This window comes from Scyliorhinus canicula, chromosome 8, assembly GCF_902713615.1.
Source record: "Scyliorhinus canicula chromosome 8, sScyCan1.1, whole genome shotgun sequence".
Lineage (NCBI taxonomy): Eukaryota > Metazoa > Chordata > Chondrichthyes > Carcharhiniformes > Scyliorhinidae > Scyliorhinus > Scyliorhinus canicula.
Window position 1 is genome coordinate 88,755,616 of NC_052153.1, and position 21,285 is coordinate 88,776,900.

Consider the following 21,285-nt stretch of genomic DNA (forward strand, 5'->3'; position numbering starts at 1 on the left):
ACTACCCCGAACGGCGCACCACCTCCCACCGCCAAGAAACACGCTGCTGGGAGGCCGGAGAATCCCGCCCTGTGTTTACAACTATCCATAAAACTCAATGAACTAAGCAATACAATGTAACTTTATGAAATGATGCTATAAGTAAATTTTTTTGTAATTTTGTAAATGTTGTCTCACACCCAAATGAATCCTGGAGCCATCATTTTGAATATAACAAATATTTTTTTGCAAAATCTTAATGGATACCTTCTTAGTAATTTGCGTTTTGTAAAACCCACAAAGCCTTATACATGGGGGTTCCACAAAGACTTGCGCTCATAAAAGGTAGTTTTTACAATTTTAAGTATAGTATATGCAAGTATATGAATGTGGAGCTCAAACATAAACGTCAATATTTACATCACTCCCAGTGGCACTTAACAGCCCAGATAGACTTTTTAAAAATTCCCGTATCAGTTTACCCGAACACGCGCCAGAATGTGGCAACTAGGGGCTTTTCACAGTAACTTCATACTTGTGACAATAAAAGGTTATTATTATTGTCATGTGGGATTCACTGGCTAGGCCAGCATTTATTGCCCATCCCCAATCGCCCTTCAGAATGTGCTGGTGAGCTGCCTTCTTGATCCGCTGTAGTCCAATGTGGTGTAGGTACACCAAACTGCTGAGGCACCCACTGAATGTACCACATTCTCTGCATGTTTATTAAGCTCTTTTAGCACCATTAAGATTGGAACCATGAGATGGAAGAAGTACCTTTCAAAATGAAATGACACATTGTCACAATAAAGCTACTGATTTGTGATTCAGATGATATACTTCATTCATTTAGCACTCCATGACCTGATTTTAACTCAATATGAATGGGTTTTGAGTGAGTTAAAATTGAGCCCTATTTATCATATTCTACTTAGTAAGCCACAACTTATAATGTTTTTGTAATTTTATATCTTTGGTACCAGGTGGCTACTTGTTAAACATCTTCACCCATAGGCTTCCCCACCTAATGCTGCAAGCTCACTCAACCAAATTCCTCTTGGATATTCTTCCGCGAATAAAGGCAACATTTTAATTTCCAAGGAGTATTTTACAAACGGCCAGCCCAGAGGTAGTAAGAGCAAGATAATGTTCAACTATAACGCTGTGTAAATAATCTACTGCAGCTCTCTGTATATGCTCACACATGAACCTTGCACAATACGGAAAGTTATTAACACCCACCCCAGCAAGTTACCATCTTCAGATTGCAAATTGTGCACACTTGATATGTTTTATAATTACCAGATCAAACCGTCTCCTTTTATTCATAAAATTATAATACAAAAAAACAACAAATGGTCTCAACCCATTTGGGTTTCACACCAAATTTGGTCTAAAAATAACTCAGCATGCATGAGTCTTGGGTCCGGATCATCCAAAGCAGCAGTGCAATATTATAAAGCTTTGTGATGGAAGTAGAAGGAACTGACTCATTCCTGAAGTCTATTCCTGAAATTTATTTTGTGCCCCAGAACTAAACAAGGAAAATATCTCAAGAAAACAAAATATTCACAAAAGAAAAGAGCCAAGTATCATCCACACTGCCAGCATCATAAATGTGTAATATTAAGGAAAGCTTACCTCCTGCGACAGGAACGGAATGACTTGGGCACAAATAGCATTTAGTCTCTTCACAATTTCAGCCTGAAAGACAAAAGAACAGCCAGGCCTTTGGTCATTAGTCCAATATTGTTGAAATACATATAGTGGCAGCTAGATTTTCTTCTTTTTGCAGCAAACTAACCTACAGTACAACAACTGGATTAACAGCCTACTTAACATGTCAGGCAGCAATTAATAATGGATTAAAAGTTTTTCTGAATATAATCCCTGGATTAATAAGGAGTAAAGAACAATGAACCGTGGGAACAATAAAAATATTTCCAGTGAGTTAGTACCTCTTTACAGGTAAAATACATATACATGCAATATGCATAAAATGCAAACTCTTTAATCCTGAATTTATAATTCCTATTCCTTGTCAGGATCTGGGCTGCACTACCTGAGAGTGTAGTGCAGGCAGATACAATAGGGATTTCAAGAACTGGATAAGCACCTAAGGGAAAGAAAATGCAGAGAGCTAAGAAACGCCCCCTTTATACAGCACAAACTGCCCTAAAAGAGATGTTACAAGGGACAATTAAAAGGTTCATACAACAGTGGGGGGCAGTCAGGTTAAGATTGGTGGGGGGGGGGGGGGGGGGTCAGGCCAGGAGGGATAGAGGAGTCGGGTTAGGTGGAAGGTGGTGTTGTGGGTACCCTGGGTGGGGTCATGTTTGTGGGGGGTGTTCCATGCATGACTGGGTCTGGTTATTTAAACAGTTACTCTGGAGTTAGAAGTGATCTTTTTCCTCTAACTCTTTCAGCCAGGGTAAAACTGACAGAACCATTCAAAGTCAGCAATGTAAATCGCTTCCGGCGGATGGTTCCCAGCAAGCACAATTGTCCAGTCGAAGTTAGCACTTCTGGCAAATTGCCAGGTAAACCCTTACATGGGAACCTCCAAGAGGGATTCCCAGCACATCATTGGGGTACCCCAGGTAAATGCGAACCTGGAGAACCAGGGGCGGGATCGCCGGGGGGCAGCGTGAATCGCCAGGGGGCGGGATTCACGCCTCGGCGGGGAGTCAGAGAATCTTGTCCCGCCGGCAGCCAAAAATCTCCGGCGCCGGGGATTTGGCGGGAACGGAAATCGCAGGAACCCGTTGGCGTGGCGCGAGGCCCCGTCCCCGCTGGCTGGTGAGGCACAAACCACCCCACCGCCGGCCTAGCCCCTGAAGGTGCGGAGGATTCCGCACCTTTGGGGTGGCCCGACACCAAGTAGTTCACACCACTCCTCGGTGCCGGAGATGCCCACCCCGCCGATTCCCGCAGAACCCGCCCCAGGAGTCTATGGACCGCTGAGTTGCTCTTGCCGAGGGCCAGAATAGATACACAGGGCCAAATGACCTCCTTCTGCATTGTAACCATTCTGTGAGTCTATAAATAATAAAATAAATGTGCACATGTTGGATATATATTGGTGAGTACATTTTATTTGCCAGAATCTGGAAAAAACAATGGGAGCAATTTTAACCCTGCCTTCCCAGCCAGGCAGCCAGTTAGAATAATGTGCGGGATTCACTTGTCAATAGTCCCAGTGATCCTTCAGGGTATCATGTTAACCTGGATAAAAGCAAATTACTGTGGATACTGGAATCTGAAACAAAAGAGAAAATGCTGGAAAATCTCAGCAGGTCTGGCAGCACCTTAGAGATAGAATTTACAGTGCAGAAGGAGGCCATTCGGCCCATCGAGTCTGCACCTGCTCTTGGAAAGAGCACTCAACCCAAGGTCCACACCTCCACCCTATCCCCACAACCCAGTAACCCCACCGAACATTAAGGGCAATTTTGGATACTAAGGGCAATTTATCATGGCCAATCCACCTAACCTGCACATCTTTGGACTGTGGGAGGAAACTGGAGCACCCAGGGGAAATCCACGCACACACGGGGAGGATGTGCAGACTCCACACAGACAGTGACCCAAGCCGGAATCAAACCTGGGACCCTGGAGCTGTGAATCAATTGTGCTAACCACAATGCTACCGTGCTGCCCAAGCTTTGACAAAGAATCATTGGACTCGATATGTTAGCTCTTTTCTCTCCCTACAGATGCTGCCAGACCTGCTGAGATTTTCCAGCAATTTCTCTTTCGTATCATGTTAACCTGTTCTTGCAAGGAGGCAAGAGGGGCACCTGCTGAAAACCGTAGATAGATGGGCTCAGATAACATCATTGGCATGCTACTGCTAGTTTAGCTAGTTGAATGCTTGTTGTGGCTTTCTCATCATGCTAACCCTGTGAAAAGAGGCATCAGGGCCAGAAGAGGCCCTGGTTACATCATTTCCATCACTGGATCTGCGAAGTGCAGGTGATTTTGATAATTTCAGGTGAATGAAGAAAGATTTTTTTTGGGGGGGGAGGGGAAGAGTTAAAGTTACAAAAAGAGCAGAGGAACATTTTACAAGTTTGGATGAGCCCGAAATATTCCATCTAGATATATTTTAAAACACATGAGGATCAAAACCAACACATAATGTATCCTGTCTAAGTATCAGAATAAACCCCGTTTCTGGAGAAAACATTTCTCTAGAATGTGGAGAAATCCAGATTCCTAACTGCAGGTTTTCACAGTATGACCCCTACACAATCATTCATTCTTCAACAGGACACCTCAAAATAGCTTTAAAAAGTGATTACTTGTAAAAGACGAGTACAGAAAAAAATAGCACAGGTACTCCGGCTGAATGAAACAATTCAAGTTAACCAAGCAGCTATACAACATGGGAGTGAGTAAAGCATCACCTCATTTTTCAAATATCTGCTACAAACTACGACAGAAGGTACCCTGGAGTAACTTCAAGGCTGTAAACTAATATTAGAGTTCAGTTGGCTGCTCTTAGCTTAACTCAGAAAGCAAAGTTCAAAGGCTATCATCAGAATTCCTTGATTCTATCACTGCTTTATAATCACAAATCATAAATTACAACCTGTGCCGATTCGCCCACAGGAGCTATTTACTCTAATCGCATATTCTCAGCTCTTCCCTGTCATGTTTTTTGCATTCTGTTATTTCAAATAATTATCCAATTTCTGTTTAAATGACATAGCAACGTTTGTCTCACATAGCTACCTGTGCTTAAAGTATCCCGTGTATCAATAACTTGTCAAATAAAAGTAATCTAACTTTGCCATTCTAACTTAATGAGCTCTATTTATTCATTTGTCAACCAGGGAATACATGGGCAGCACAGTGGTGCAGTGGGTTAGCCCTGCTGCCTCATGGCACTGAGGTCCCAGGTTCGATCCCAGCTCTGGGTCACTGTCTGTGTGGAGTTTGCACATTCTCCCCGTGTTTGCATGGGTTTCGCTCCCACAACCCAAAGATGAGCAGGGCAGGTGGTTTGGCCTTGCTAAATTGCCCCTAATTGGAAAAAATGAATTGGGTACTCTAAATTTATTTTTAAAAACAGGGAATACATCATTGCACTCTTATAAAATCATTTAATTTTGAAAACCTCGTAGATCCCTTAACGTTTCCTATTCTATTTGAAAAGCCTCAATTTTTCAAACCTTTCACAACTGTTCTCCCTGTAATCCATAACTACTCTTCTTTGGAGAGTCAGCATGGGTACAACGGGCTGATTGGCCTCCTTTTGTGCTATTATCATTCTATGTCAATAGTAAATCTTCACGGTATCATTTTCAGTGCCCAAAGTCCTTCCTATAATGGAGTGTCAAGAATGTGAAGCAATAGTTCAACTTTGGCCTTACCAATGTCTTGGTTAGCAAAGCCTAGTCAAGCAACAGATCGCGATATTTATACTCAGGGTCTATTTATCAGCCCTTCATCATCCTGTTGGTTATGTCCTGTCCCACAGAAGGACAGATTCACCAAAGATAGTAGCAGAAAGGTAATACAGATGGGAGGAAGTTGCCCTGTGAATGCTCAACAATGACTCCAGATCGCATGCAATCTCAGGGTTTCAGGTCAAGCACAGGCAAGGGCAGAATCTTCCCAAAAAATGGCAAAGTGTCAGTGCTGCTGAGAAAAATGGAGTTAATCCCACTTTACGCCCAACAAGAAAAGCTTTCTCCCCCAAGAGAATCACGTCACGCTCTTGGCATTCTCCCGCTGATTCGTTTGCCCTGGTAAAATGTAATCACGGCAATCACTAGGGAGCTCCATAGAAATGCCTCCCCAGCACTGCCCAATACTTGTTCCAGATCCATGAGAGGGGGTGGCAGCACAAAGCCAGTAGCACGTTTCATGGAGGGAGCCTTGACCAGACTCCTGGATGGCGTGCACTAGGAGCAGAAATTCCTATACCCGCAATCCGGGAGGCGGCCCACCAACAGGGTTTTCACCCCCGCCTGGGAGTCAATAGCTGCCTTGGTGTGTGCCAAGACTCTCCAGATGGGGATGGGGCAGCAGTGTAGAAAGAAGTTGAATGTCCTTCTTCGCACGGTCAGGATGGGTCTGCTACCTGCAGTCTCTCACCATACCACTTCACCCACCCCTCCCGCCTCCAAGGGGATTTCTCAGCAAACTGCCCCAGAGTTCTGCTCGTCCTCTAACCCAGAGGCTATGAGGGCGTCCCAAGTCCAACGGCCCAAGTGAGTCCCGGCCATGGCATGAAGTCCTTCCTCCTCCTCCGTCGGTTTCTCCTCGCTGCCTCTCTCAACCTCCTCTTCACCTTAGGAGATGTGATGCTCCTCCATCTCCTCTGGGTCCAGATCTCCCTCTGCAGCACCAAGTTACAGTGAGCAGGGGAGGGGGTAAAAATTCCAAAAGGCAATCACACCGGAGAGAATCATATTTTTTGATTCTCTTCAGATTTTGAGCCCGTGTCGAGTATCTCCTGGACGGAAAGATGCCAGGAAACATTTTATTAAAAATATTTTTAATTCACCTTTTTCACATTTTCTCCCAAATTTACACCCAACAATAAACAATAATCAGTAACGAATGTAATGTCATTCCCATATCAATAACAACGATCCCATCCTCCCACCAAACCCCAGACATTGGCCCGCATGTTAACATAAACAAATGACAAAAAGGAATCAGGAATCACCATAGTCACCATTAAGACATATAGTCCCCCTCCCCCCAACCTTCCCAGCCCCCAACTCCCCCGAATGTTCGATGTGATCCAATTCTTAAAAGTGCATAATGAATAACGCCCATGAACTGTAGAACCCCTCCATCCTTCCCTTCAGTTCAAGTTTAAGCATTAAGAATTCCAGCAGGTCCCCCCGCCACGCCAGGACACAGGGTGGGGAGGTGGATCTCCACCCGAACAGGATCCGCTTTGGGCGATCAACGAGGCGAAGGCTACAATATTTGCCTCCGTGCCCGTTTCCAACCATGGCTGGTCAGACACCCCAAATATGGTGGCCCGAAGGCCCAGGTCCAGTTTCACACGCACCCCAGGGGGGTGTCAATTACGCGTGTCAATTACGCGCGCCGGGCCTTGGCGCTGCGTCAAAGCGGCGCCACGTAAATGACGCGGCCGGCGGCGCTTAAATGACATCACCCGTGCATGCGCAGGTTGGCAGGCGCCAACCCAAACATGCGCGGTTGCCGTCCTCAATGGAGGATTGATCTTGCGGGGCGGCAGAGGTAAAGAGTGCGTCCTTGAGAGATGCCGGCCTGCCGATCGGTGGCCACCGATCGCGGGCCAGACCCCCCCCAGGTGCTCGATCCTCCCTCCCACCCCAACAGGCCACACACGCAGTGTTCGCGCGCTGTTCACGCCGGCAGTGACCAGGTGTGGCTGGCGCCGGAATGAATCCGTCGGATTGGACAGGCCGCTCGGCCCATCTGGGCCGGAGTATCGCCGCTCGCCTGTTAGAAACGGCGAGCGCCGATTCTCCGAGCGGCCTGTCGTGAAACGCGGCACGTCGTTTTGGGGGGAGTAGGAGAATCGCGTGCGGGTGCCATGTCGTGGCGGGAATTGCCCGGCACTCCCGCGATTCTCCCATCGGGCGTGGGGGTCGGAGAATCGCACCCATGGTTCCCCTGAATCGACATTTTCCTTGATCCGACCCCCAACCCACAATGCTGTCGAAACTGCCTCCATATTCTCAATGAAGCTATTACGGCTGGACTCCCTGAGTATCTCCCCGGGGCTGGTGCTGGCGCCTTCAATCCCGACCCCCAACCCAAACTTTCCTGTGCACAAATTCTGACCCATTGGGAGTCAACCTCTCTGACCCAGCTCCGTGCCTTCTCCACATTCGACGCCTAGTAATAATACATCAGGTTCGGAAGACCCAAACCCTCTGCCTGCCTTCCTCTCTGTAGTAGCACCTTTTCAATTATGGCAACCTTCCCTCCTCATATGAATGAGGTAATCACCCCTTTAATCTCTCCAAAAAATACTTTTGGCAAGAAAATCAGCAGGCATTGAAAATATATATTTTTTTTAATTTAGAGTACCCAATTTATTTTTTCCAATTAAGGGGCAATTTTGTGTGGCCAATCCACCTACCCTGCAAATTTTTGGGTTTTGGGGGCGAAACCCACGCAGACACGGGGAGAATGTGCAAACTCCACACGGACAGTGACCCAGAGCCGGGATCGAACCTGGGACCTCGGCACCGTGAGGCAGCAGGGCTAACCCACTGCGCCATCATGCTGCCCTAGGCATTGAAAAATAAATAAATAGGAATTGCGGCAGCACATTCATTTTAACCGCCTATACCTAACCCGCCAGTGACAGAGGGAGACCATCCCACCTTGCCAGATCAGCTTTCACCCTCCCCACCAAACTAGAAATGTTGCACCTACGGAGACCCCCCCCCAATCCCGCGCAGCCTGCACCCCCAGGTATATAAAGAGAAACCAGGAAACTTACATCCTTTAGATGATGAATCAATATTCATCCATGATCAACACAGATTAGAAAGGGGCACCGAGGATAGTACAGCCACAGATTATACTCTGGATCAGGGACTTCAATGGCCATCACCAAGAGGAGCTCAGTAGCAACACTACTGATCAAGCTAGTCGAGTCCTCAAGGAGATAGCTGCCAAACTAGGTCTGGCAGGTGCTGAGAGAATAAACACAAGGGGAAATACCTACTCAACCTCGTTCTCACCAATCTACTTGACATAGATATATCAGTGCATGACAGTATTGCCACTGCATGGTCCTTGTGAAGTTCAAAAGAGGTGTGTGGAAGACCATGAGAGGAGAAATGCCAAGATTACCTAAAAATCAGTTGTCAATCCAGTGACGTAGGCAAACATGGTAAAAAACTGAAGCTACATGTGATAGACTAGAGTTGAGCAATTGCACACCCAATAGATTACACCAAGGTTCTGCAGTACTGCCACAAGACCCGGCTCCTAGGATCTACCCAACTCGCAACGCCTTGCGAGATCTATCGTATGGAATGTGGGCGTCAGGGTTGCATCGGGGGCTCCAAAACTTGGGATGCCTACACCAAGGAGTCCCACCGAGCAGAGCTCCTCAGTGTAGAAAATGGGGCTATGCGCGGCCTCAGCCGCACGTTCCTCGCTGAGACCCCCTCTATCTCACCGGGGGTGCATTAAATTGTGGGATGTTTCTCGGGACTGTGACCACCAGGAAACATGCGGCTAAGCGCACTCACTATGGGACTTTGTTCCCATTTAGTTAAATTGCGCCTGATATATTCCGAACCCTAGTACCAGGTAGGCAACACAATTTTCTGGACAACGATCCTGGTCACAGAGAAGAGTGCCTATGCCCCTAACTGTACAATCCCCGATTACGGCTACACTTCTTTTCCCATCCCCACTTGAATGGCTCCCTCTACCACGGTGCTGTGGTCAGTCTGCTCATAATCTGCACAGTCGCTGCTCTCATCCACACAGGGAGCAGGAATCTCAAACCAGTTGGACAAGGACAAGGTCTCTGGCTCCTGCAACATTACCTCCTGGACTCCACCTCATCATAGTCACACCCTCCTTTCCATGGCCTCAAGCAACCAACACTTGCTACAGATATGTTCACCAGGAACCACAAGGGGTCCACCAGCTACCACACCATGCAGGTAAAACATATCACCTGGCCCTGAATCTCTATTTTATTTAATTAGTTATTATTTTTTAATTTTAAATTTCCAGCTGTTTTCTAGTCTTTCTAATCTGTAACATACTGACCTTTAATCTGAAATCATTTTAGAACAGGTAATGCAAATTAGCAGTTACTTACCAGCCAATGAATTTACTGTTTTTCTATGACGTCACTCCTAGATTATTTTTCAAACTCAGCCTATTGTCCTGTGGGACCCTCTCACATCGCACTCTTTTTAATCTCCGCTCTGACTCTCAGCTCCTACTCTTTTTAATCTCCGCTCTGACTCTCAGCTCCCACTCTTTTTAATCTCCGCTCTGACTCTCAGATCCCACTCTTTTTAATCTCCGCTCTGACTCTCAGATCCCACTCTTTTTAATCTCCGCTCTGACTCTCAGATCCCACTCTTTTTAATCTCCGCTCTGACTCTCAGCTCCCGCTCTTTTTAAATCCCTGCTCTGACTCTCAGCACCCGCTCTTCTTAAATCCCTGCTCTGACTCTCAGCACCCACTCTTTTTAATTTCCGTTCTGACGCTCAGGTCCCGCTCTTTTTAATCTCTGCTCTGACTCTCAGCTCCCGCTCTTTTTAATCTCTGCTCTGACTCTTAGCTCCCACTCTTTTTAATCTCTGCTCTGACTCTCAGCTCGCATCTTTTTAAATCTCTGCCCTCACTCTCAGCTCCTGTTCTTTTTAATCTTCACTCTGACTCACAGCTCCCGCTCTTTTTAAATCTCCACTCTGACACTGGTCAAAGAGAAATGTCTCTCTACATATTCATGTGCAAACAGTACAAAGAGCTGCAGGTCAGGTGGGGTTACAGGGTTAGGGCGGGGGAGTGGGCCCAGATAGAGTGCTCTTTCAAAGGGTTGGTGCAGACTCAATGTGCTGAATGATCTCTTTCTGGACTCTAGGAATTCCATGGATTCTATGGAATGGGAGGAACACCCATCTCTAGTACTCCAGGATGTCCTTACCTGGAAGGAATTGGGGTGGGGCTGCCATGTCCAGATGGAGGCCAGATGAAGGGTTTAACAATTGTCTCCTAGCTTGAAGATGGAGGGAGACTTGCTCACTAAATGTATTAATTTAATTTTTTCACACATCCACTGAGGCATCGATGATGCAAACTGCATGCAACCTGCTGGTAATAATTCTCATCCTGATGAGGAGAACGAGGGCCCAGCACAGGTTGGCACAGGGCCAGGAGGAGTAAGGGCCTGAGCAGCAAGAGGCAGTAGGGCCTTTAGAAGGTAAAAAGGCTGGCTAACATGGAACATTGCCACAGTACGATTGGCCCAACCATGGGTATATCGCCAACAGTGCTCTTGTCTAGAGATGATCAAAAGTCAATGCTAAAACTGCCCTTGTATGTTTTGGGATGTGTTTGCTAACATCTGCCAGCTTCTCCCAGCATGAGCTGTGGCTGCAAGGACTCTTGTCAGAGTAGTTTTGAGCTCTTGGTCTGCAATGTCCAAGTATCATTTAAATATGGCTGCAGGACCTCCGGCCCCATGAGGTAACAGTGGGATAGGCAGCTACCTACCTGCCTCCCACAAGATTCACCAAGCTCCTGGCAGATGCATAATTAATGAGCTGAAAAATGGAAGATTGCGTGTGTTCACCCTCCTGCCACCCAGAGGAAATTATGGCGACTTTCCCTCTCACCACTGAACCAAAAAAACAGCACTCCAACAACAATCTTCTGAAGGATAGTGTTCTGGCACCGACACGTTCTAACATCTACGTACGCAACATGCCCACCACATTTTCACAAAAATCTATTTATGCTCATGATATTTTCTTCACAACTCAAGTCAATATCTTTCCAGGATATGGAAACCATGCTAAGCTCTGACCTATCAATAGTGGCTGAACAGTTCTATTAGTTAATAATCATGTCAAATAATCATTCAATAAAGACTTCAACTAATTAACTAACTAAAATAAGGCTGGTCTATAAGGCAAATAAGGCAACAAAAAAAAATAAGGCAAAGCAGGTTGTGTTTCTGGACTGCAGAATGTGGGAGTTAGTGAATGGTGAGACAGTCTTAAGCAAAAGCATCCGCAGGAGATGTCTCCATCTCGAATCTCTCCAACTCAAAGTCATCAAGCTGGAGTGCTGGTTGACACTTGTCATGTGACAGTACCTTTAAGAAATGGGTGTTTATAAATGAGTGTGTATATAAGTATCTGTAGTGAGAGTACCTTTAAGAAATGAGTGTTTATTACTGCAGTGATGTCAGCGAGTGGGTGGAGCTGGGCTGTGTCAGCTTTTTACTTTCGCATTCGGCTTTTTGCTGCAGGCTGGGTTTGGTTTCATTTTAGTTTTGGAAAAGCCGAAATCACAGCAGGATGTGTATGAATCTCTGCAAGTTTATGAATGTTCATTTGGGATTTTTAAAGTGGTAACTGCTCTCAATAGTGAATTCAAGCCTAAGCTTTGTGTTAAAAAGGTCTTTTGTCTTCTGAATGTTGTTTGGGAATTTAGTGAGGATTACTTAGTGTTGTATTCTTTGGGGATTGTATTTGAATTGATGGCTGCTAAGATGTTCACTGTATGTTTTAAAAAGGTTAAATTGAGTTAGTAGAATAAACATTGTTTTGCTTTAAAAAATACATTTCCATTTCTGCTTTAGCACACCTGTAGTGTGGGCCGTGTGCTCCCCATACCACAATATATTAAAAGTTGCGGGTCAGGTGAACTCCATGATACACTTTGGGGTTCTCCTGGCCCATAACACGCATGAGAGAGGGAGAGAAACTCCTGGAAGGTTTTATCCAAAATGTAGTCACACCCAAGAGGAAAACACAGGTTCAGGAAATGGATGGTGTGACTGATAGGGTTTTAGGTAGCGGGAATTAAGGAGAGACTGAGAAGGAGATCCTGCAAACAGGGAGGGCAGCCACAACGCAGACCAAAGTACCATAGCTCAAGGGCTGTCCACAGGTGGAAGAGCAAAATAGAAATGTGGTAGCACTAGGACACTCTATAATTAGGGGGATAGTTAGCACCCTCTACAGCCAAGAACAAGAATCCCAAAGGGTGTGTTGCATAGTTGCTGTCTTGATAAAGGATATCTCATGACAGGTGGAGAGAAATCTGGAAAGAGAGGGGGTAAAACCATTTGCTGTTGTCTATATTGGAATAAACAACATAGGTAAGAGCAGGGCAGAGGTTGTGCTAAAAATGTATCAGGAGTTAATTTCCATGTTAAAACTTGGACTTCAGAAATAATAATCTTTAGGGTATTGCCCAAGCTATGCGCAAATTGCCATTGGAGTAGACAAAACAGAAAAGAAAACACTAAGTACGTAAATTGCAGAAGTACATGATAAGGCAGAATATTAAGTGAGTAGGAGAGAAGTCAGAAACAATTAGAAAGGCAAAGAGGAACTATGAAATTCAATTATCAAGGAACATAAAACATAATAGTAAAACATTTTACAGGCACATCAATAGAAAAATGAAGGTTGGGCTAGGAATAGGGCCATTAAGGATAGACAGGATAATAGCATGATCGAGAGATGGCAGAAGTATTAAATAATTAGTTTGCTTTAACATTTAGCTGGTGGATAAAACAAATAGACATGGGGCTGGCTTATCTGAGCTCCCATACCAAAATCGCGTTTGGTGCGGGGGGGGCGGAGAATGGGCATCAAACCGGAAATTTGGACAGGCGCCGCTCCCGCGAGAATTGCCCACGTGCGAACTACGCGGCACGGGTAGGGAGCCATTGACAGAGCCCCCTCCCCCGCGCGAAACCGGCTGAGTTCCCGATGGCATGGTTCTAACCACCTATCGTCCGTCGGGAACATCGTGTGGTGGCTGCGGACTCAATCCGTGGCCACCCTGGTGGGGGGGGGGGGGGGGGGGGGGGGGGGGCCTCACTGACAGCCAGGGGAACGATCGGGCATCACAGATCTGCGGGCGCCCGTGATCTCGGGGGGGCCTACATTTCTGGTGCCGCTCCGTGGTCCGAGTCCGCCATGTCCCATGGGACGACCACTGCAGGCCATCGCCGTGCGCATGCGTGGACTCCCGACCGGAAGAACGGGGCCCCGTATCTGCAACCAGATCAGCGAGAACCACTCCGGGGCCCTGCCAGCCCCCTGCAGCTGGGAGAATCACTCAGGACTTTCTTAAGGAAAGTCCAGAGTGAAACGCCAGCGTTTTTATGCTGGCATGGGGGACATAGCCCCATTATTGGACAAACCAGCCCCTGATATTGAATGATAAGATGAATAATGAGAAAAGTGTGTTTTTTAAAAAGTGGAGGGAGACTTGTATTTTGACCCAGCAACAGATAGACATGCTCTTGAAAGATAAGATGAATAATGAGAAAAGTGCATTTTTTTAAAAAGTGAATGTATGGAGGGAGTCTAGGATTTTGACAGTAAAGGAATGGCATTATATTTCCAAGTCAGGATTGTGCGTAACTTGAAGGGGAACTTTCTGATGCTGGTGTTCCCATGCGTCTGCTGCCTTTGTTCTTCTAGGTTGCAGAGGTGACATGTTCAGAAGTTGCTTTTGAAGGAGCCTTGGTGAGTTCTGCAGTGCACCTTGTAGATGGTACACACTGCTGCCACTGTACATCAGTGTTGGAGAAAGTAAATATTTAAGGTGGTGGCTGGGGTGCCAATCAAACGGGCTGCTTTGTTTTGGATCATGTCAAACTTCTTAAGTTCTGTTGGACCGACACTGTTCCAGACAAGAGGAAAGTATTCCATCATACTCCTATATTGTAGATGGCGGACAGGCATTGGGAAATTAGGTGTGTTACAGAAGAATTCCCCACCTCTGACCAGCTCTTGTAACCACCTTATTATTATTGCTGATCGAGCTCATCACCAGCTTCTCAAGGGAAATTAGGACTGGGCAATAAATACCTACCTTGCCAATGTCCCCAAGAACACATAAAAAATATTTCTATATCGATTCAGAGCTGCCAAGTGCTGCAGGTCAAGTTGTCCAGTGGAGAGGAGCAGAAATAACCACTTCTAGGCTTTACTGGTTTATTGCACAGGCCTAATATTTCACTCCGATCTTTTTTTTCCAAAACTAGGTTCTCTCACTCCCCTACAAAAACTGTTTGCATTGCATCAAGTCTCCTTGACACCACATCTTTGCTCCTACTCATCCACAATCTTTTCTCCTTGACCTTCGTGGAGGTATTTGTCCTGCGTTTCGTCACCCCTCATTCTGTTAATCATACAGTTGTCTTGCCTCTGAGCAGTCAAAATCTCTTTCCAATTAGTGGCATGGTTTCTCCTGACTTCTATTTCTTCAATCTATTGATTTGACCCTTCCTCCTACATTTCATTGCCCAGCTCCCATTCTATTCCACCAGCCCATCCTGCATCTTCCTGTGACTTATACTCTCCTTATAATACAACCTCTTCCCTCAATTGCATATCCATTTGATCTTCCAATTATTGGACTTTCTTCAATGCTTCAAATAGGTAGAAAATTAGCAAGAGATCCCAACTAGATTTCCCAATCAAAAGCGTAAAGAATAATGATTTGAAGGACATAATAAAAGTGCCTGAAAGATTTGAACACTCACGAACATGTTATAAATTCAATTTGCATTTTTTGAACATTCCCATTGGTGCTGTCCGATTATTGATTATTCATAAGATAGTTATGTAGATTTATGCTGTGCAACAGAAAGACAGGACATTTTACAATATACTATAGGTCTGGGGTTATAATAGACTCAGGTGACAAGGAGGAATGACAAATTCTGCATTCAAAGGAGAGCGCAACATCTTATATCGATACAAACCCACCTAGGCAAACTGCATTTTATTTGCTAACATTTTTCGAGTTCACAATCAATAATTAGACAAGTATTTCCAAACTAGATACAAAGAAAATCAAATAACATCAAGTGTGAAGGTTAATTATAAAGAGTCCGTCAATGCCAATTCTGGTAAATTCATTTACTAACATCTAACCAGAAAGACTTTTTAAAAAGATGAATTTTTAGATAAATAATTGACTTTTATCACATGAAGAATTACATACCTTTAAAAGAGTAAGAGGATAGGGAGTAGGAAAGACTCGATACATAAACACTTGAATGACATGAGAAGTACATCACAGATAAGGAAAGGTTACAATGCAGCCCAGTAACTTAGTGGGTAAATGGACAGCCTGTATTGGGTACTGTGTGCAGTGCTGGTCACCTAATTATAGTAAGGCCCTTGAGAAAGAACAGAGTCAAGAAACAACAATTCTAGGTGTCAAAAACTTACGTTGTGTGGAAACATTGAGCTTGCTTTATTTACAAGAGAGAAAACATTGGGTTGAAATTTATAAGATTGTAAATGGGCTGACGTTGTTCTTGGAAAATTGTGTATCATGGTGAAAGGTTCAAATACCAGGGCATAAATTACAAACATTAAAACTTGTGAATCAAAAGGGAAATTCAGCAGAGTTGTGTGGAATAAATTAATGGTGAAAATCATTGAAGCAGGCAACATAAAAGTATTTGGAAAACAACCAGGAGTGCTTCTAGACAAAGGGTATTGGAAGAATATACAATAATGTGTGGTTCGTGTGCAACAGGGGATCGCTGATATATTCAGTGAAGGCAGTTTGTCAAAGATTAACCCATAAAATACATTTTAAATAAAGCCAACCAAAGGTTAATCTGATTCATTAGAATACAATGGGCTGGATTCCCCGCAGCCCCGCACCGAAATCTCAGCCGGCGCCGGGGCAGAGATTCCAGTTTGACACCGTAATCGGGCCCAGCGCTATTTCGGCGATTCTCCGGGACCCAAAAATTGACGTGACCGCGGAGTACGTCGCGCAGCTGGGGGCTCATTAACAGAGGCCAGCCCAGCGATCCTCCGCTCCCGACCGGCCGAGTTCCTAACGCTGTGGAACTAACCACCTATTGCTGGTCGGGATGCTGGGGTAGCGGCTGCGGCGTCAGTCCACGGCCACAGTGGTTGGGGGCAGGGGGATCGGACACCGGGACGGGGCATATAGGTGGCCGGGGGTTAGATCCGCTCAGTTTGATGATCGGGCGCGAGGCCAATTGTGGGGGGGCAGGGGGGTCTCCTTTCTGTGTGTGGCTCCGTGGTCCAAGTCCGTGAAAGAGCTCGGCATAGTCGCTGGAGGCCACCGCCATGCACATGTGCGGACTCCAAACCGGATCTGTGGGGGCCCCAATCCGCAGCTAAAGCTGCGTGATTTACTCCGGATCCCTGCTAGCCCCCTGCAGGGCACTGAATTAGCTCAACTTGTTTCTCGGAATTTCCAGAGTAAAACTCCACCGTTTGTATGCTGGCGTGGGGACACCGTCCCATTTTGGGAGAATCCAGACCAATATGTGCACATCAAAATATATTAATTTAAAATTTGAATCTTTACATTCCCAATTTAATCTTTGGAATGTGTAGTGAATGGAATTGAACTGAGCTCGAAAGTAGCCCATGTAAGAACCAAATCCAAAAAATGAGATAAAACCACTTCAAGTAATTACAGCCAGTTTAATATCTGTAATTGGGAAAATATTGGGGGTTTTAATTAAAATGAAATGATTAAGTATTTAGATGTTGTTAAAATAATTAGCAGTAGCCAAGACATATCTCATGGCGGCACGTTGGAACAGTGGTTAGCACTGTTGCTTCACAGCGCCAGGATCCCAGGTTCGATTCCAGCTTGGGTCACTGTCTGTGTGGAGTCTGCACGTTCTCACTGTGTCTGCGTGGGTTTCCTCCGGGATCTCTGGTTTCCTCCCACAAGTCCCGAAAGACGTGCTGTTAGGAAATTTGGACATTCTGAATTTTCCCTGTGTGTATCCGAGCAGGTGCTGGAATGTGGCGACGAGGGGCTTTCCACAGTACCTTCATTGCAGTGTTAATGTAAGCCTACTTGTGACAATAAAGATTATTATTATTTTAGAAAGGAAGATCATCTCGCCCAAATGTTATAAGAACTCTTTGAGGTGATCATATTGGATGGGGATTTGTAGTACATGAGGTCTGCAGGGGTTTCAAAATATCTCTAACAAGCTAACACACAGAAAACTATTGGGAGAAGATTGTGAAACACAGAATTATGGGGTTGGATCAAATTGGATTATAGCTGGCTAGAAGAGATGGAGCAGAGAGTAGGAGTAAGGACAGCATACCGGAGTGAATGGAAGCAAATATACTATAAGCTCCTGTTCTGTTCACTGTGTACATCAATGACGTGGTTATTTGTAGAAGAGTATACATGTTGAAAAGGGGGGCAAGTTTAGCTCAGCTGGTTGACAAGACATTAAAAATAGCACTTCAAGTTACAAGGACAAAAAATATAATAGAATACTAAGTTTCATGGCAAGGGCTAGCATTATGAAAGTAGAGACATGATGGTGAGATTATTTGTAGTGCACAATTGTTCTGTGTTTGATTATGTGAGTCTGTTTACTATTGATGCTCATTGTGCTTGATTAGTTAATCCTGGATGTGAACTCGAGAAAGAACTCGAGAAAAGCCAGAGCTGTGAGCATGGAGCAGACATTTTAAAACATTGTGTAAAACTCTTGTAAATAAAGCACATTTCAGCTGGTTTGTCTCCTCTACAAAACCCAGAGCTATATTACACAACACTATATAAAAACCTTTGTAAGATCACAGTTGGGAGTACTTTGTGAAAATGCTGGCTCTAAAATACAGCAAGGATGTTAAGGCATTAAAACGGGTAAATGGATGATGCCTGGCATGAGAGAACACAAAAACAAGGAAATCTGGGAAAAATTAAATCTATTTTAGTTAGAAAATAAGGAATTATTGAGCTACTTTGAGGTGTTTAAATTAATAAAGGATGGGACAGGGTAGGTGGTAATGATTAAAAGGTTCTACGATTAGGGGATGTAAATATAAAACTAAATACAACAAAGTCAAAATGGAGAGAGGGATAAACCTTAACAAAAAAAGACAGAATGTTATGAGGCTGTGGAATGCATGAACGATAGTTCTGATTGAAGCAGATTTCATGGCGAAATTTAACAATAGGTCGGATAGATGACAGAAAGGAGTGGCAATAAAGAGATAAAGTATGGTAACAGGACATTAGGACCTGCGGACCCCTTATTGGTGAGTTGGGGCTTGGGGGGGGGGGGGTGGTTTCAGCGATCGCGTTGGGGTTGGAGGGGGTGCAGTGGAGAGATGAGGACATCATTTAAAAATAGCGTCCTGCATTGAGGAGTTCCAGCGAGTGGGGCTCCTCAGTGCAGAAAACAGGACTAAGTGCAGCTTTGGCTGCGAGTTCCCTTTGAGGCCCCTGATGTACCTGAATGCCCATTCGAGTGGCCGCTCCAAGTGCCGGAAACACCCAGCTAAACACGCGCACTACAGGACTCTGTTCCCATTCAGGTAGATTGCGCCCTGTAATAATTTTTTTTAAGTAGTTGAACCGATACTTGAGGATGACAATTGAGTTAGAGACAAAAAGCAGGGATGGAGTACGAAGGACAACTGCTTTTATAAAGAGCCAACACAGTCACAACAGGCCAAATGGCCTTCTTCTGTGCTTAAAATTTATTTGATTCTATGTTGGTGTGTTAGGAATAAATCTTTTCAAATGCAAATCACAGGAGAAAATGGGTCGGCCTCCAAATTCATTTCAGCCAGCAATTAAACAGTTCCTTTCCTGCTTGTGCGCAAGTGATTATTTTAGGTTATTTAAATTGTATACTATTCTTCACAAATACAAATTGTGAAAGCTTCAATAGCACGGAAACAAACATTTGCATTGTAGTGATCCAGATCGGCTAGGTGCTATGGTTATTGGGTAGCCAAGTTTAGCAAAAAGATAAAAGGTCACAATTTGACAGCTTAGGGACAGCTTAGCCATTTGTCATTTAAGTAAGACCATACATGGTGCTGTTATAATCACAATGATAGTTCTTTAATCAGTTCAGCTTTGTTCACATTTAACACACTTACTTTTTTACTGCTCTCCCTAACTCAGTGGCAGCTCAGTTAAAGATTTTGCACATAGCAAGTAGAAAGAACAAAAAACCTGGAGCAGGTGGGGGACGTGATTTAACGGAGTGTTATTTTGGGTGGTATTGGAGGGGTGTTTCCCGATGGCTGCGTTGGCGAGGTCACGGCCTGTATTTAACAGCACTTAATGCCTAAAATGAGCCTCTATGAGCTTCTCATCATCACTGGCTGTCTCGCTGTCTGATTCACCGGACCTGCGCATCAGCAACTTGCCATTAAGGGGGAGCTGCTTTTAAACACTCCGTCACCACTAACTCCAAGTCAACACACAAGCAAATCAGCTTGCAGAACCCTTCCTCGCTTTGGCAATACCGACCTGGACAGGCAAGTGGATGTGAGACAGGACATCCTGTTCCCACGAGGGGATCGGAGGGCCAGCAATAGGGCCACCAATACCAACACCGACCAACATAACCTCTTCATGGCCAATTGCGGTGCCCACACACATGCCACCTGACATAGAACCCCGCTATCCATCAAGTGTGCAGCTCACAATGTTCTCTCTCTGTCCTCACAAGATAAGTTGGCTTAAAATAGGCGTGAAAGGGCCAAGACAGGCGGCAGAGTACCAGAGATCTGAGTCCTCACCCCATTTGAGGACCGGGCCCTGAAGATCACAGGGTTGACCTGGGAGAGAGAAGCCACTGACAGCGAAGTAGGCCTCCGCCGCAGAGGTGAGGATCCACTGGCCTTCCACCCAGATGACCTGTTTCAAGTGAGTTGTTCTTGTCAGACAAAATAATCCTTCCCTCTCACTGACACATGTCAATTCTCTCGCAGGATCTCCGTCTGATGGGGCCGGGCCATCCGGAGATGTCCCCCCGCCCTTCCCCATGGCCCAAGAGACCACCTCCCAGGAGACCTCAGAGGAGACCACCGGCGAGGCGTCACAGCCACCACCCCCACCTTCCAACAACGCAGAGACACACACCTCAGTGGGTGACATTAGTGGACAGGCTCCTGTGGTACACTCTGGTGAGCACCACACAGTTGCTGATGCACATCAGGTGGAGGCAGAAACATCCAAGAGAGTCAGCACTCAGAGGTCTGCTGGACACCAGGGTCCGCTGGGTCGGAGAATCGCCGGGGGTCGGTGTGTATCCCGCCCCCACCGTCCTCTGAATTCTCCAGCCCCCCAAAAATCGCCCGGGCGTGAATCGCGCCACCCACCTCGGAGAATGGCAGGGACCGGCGCAACGCTATGGGCCCCGGGGCTCCCCGAATTCTCCCGGCCGGATGGGCCAAAGTCCCGCCGTGACCAGGGGTCAATTTGGCGTAAATTAAGCCACCTATTTAATGCCGTCAACCAGTTGTGATGGTTGACGCCGGCCAGAGCAGAGGTAGTCTCGATGTGGGGTGGCTGTAGGAGAAGTGACGGCATGGCCACAGTTGGTGGGGAGGGGGGTGTGCATGTGTGGAGTGGGGGGGGGGGTGGGGATGTGTGTGGTGGAATGGGGGTGTGTGTGGAAAGAGTGGGGGTGGTGTGTGGGGGGGGGTGTGTGTGGGTGTGTGTGTGTGTGGAGGTGTGTGTGTGGCGTGTGTGTGTGTGTGTGTGTGTGGAGGTGTGTGTGTGGCGTGTGTGTGTGTGTGGAGGTGTGTGTGTCTGTGTGGAGTGGGGGGGTG

At 45.8% G+C, this 21,285-nt stretch overlaps 1 protein-coding gene across 1 annotated transcript in view; it reads right to left on the reverse strand.

The window, feature by feature from the left end:
• LOC119970380 (transducin-like enhancer protein 4) overlaps window positions 1–21,285 on the reverse strand; it is a 315,711-nt gene that overhangs the window by 172,138 nt on the left and 122,288 nt on the right. The window contains 1 exon segment of the mRNA XM_038804901.1: window positions 1,621–1,683. Within this exon segment, the coding sequence (XP_038660829.1) occupies window positions 1,621–1,683 (63 nt within the window).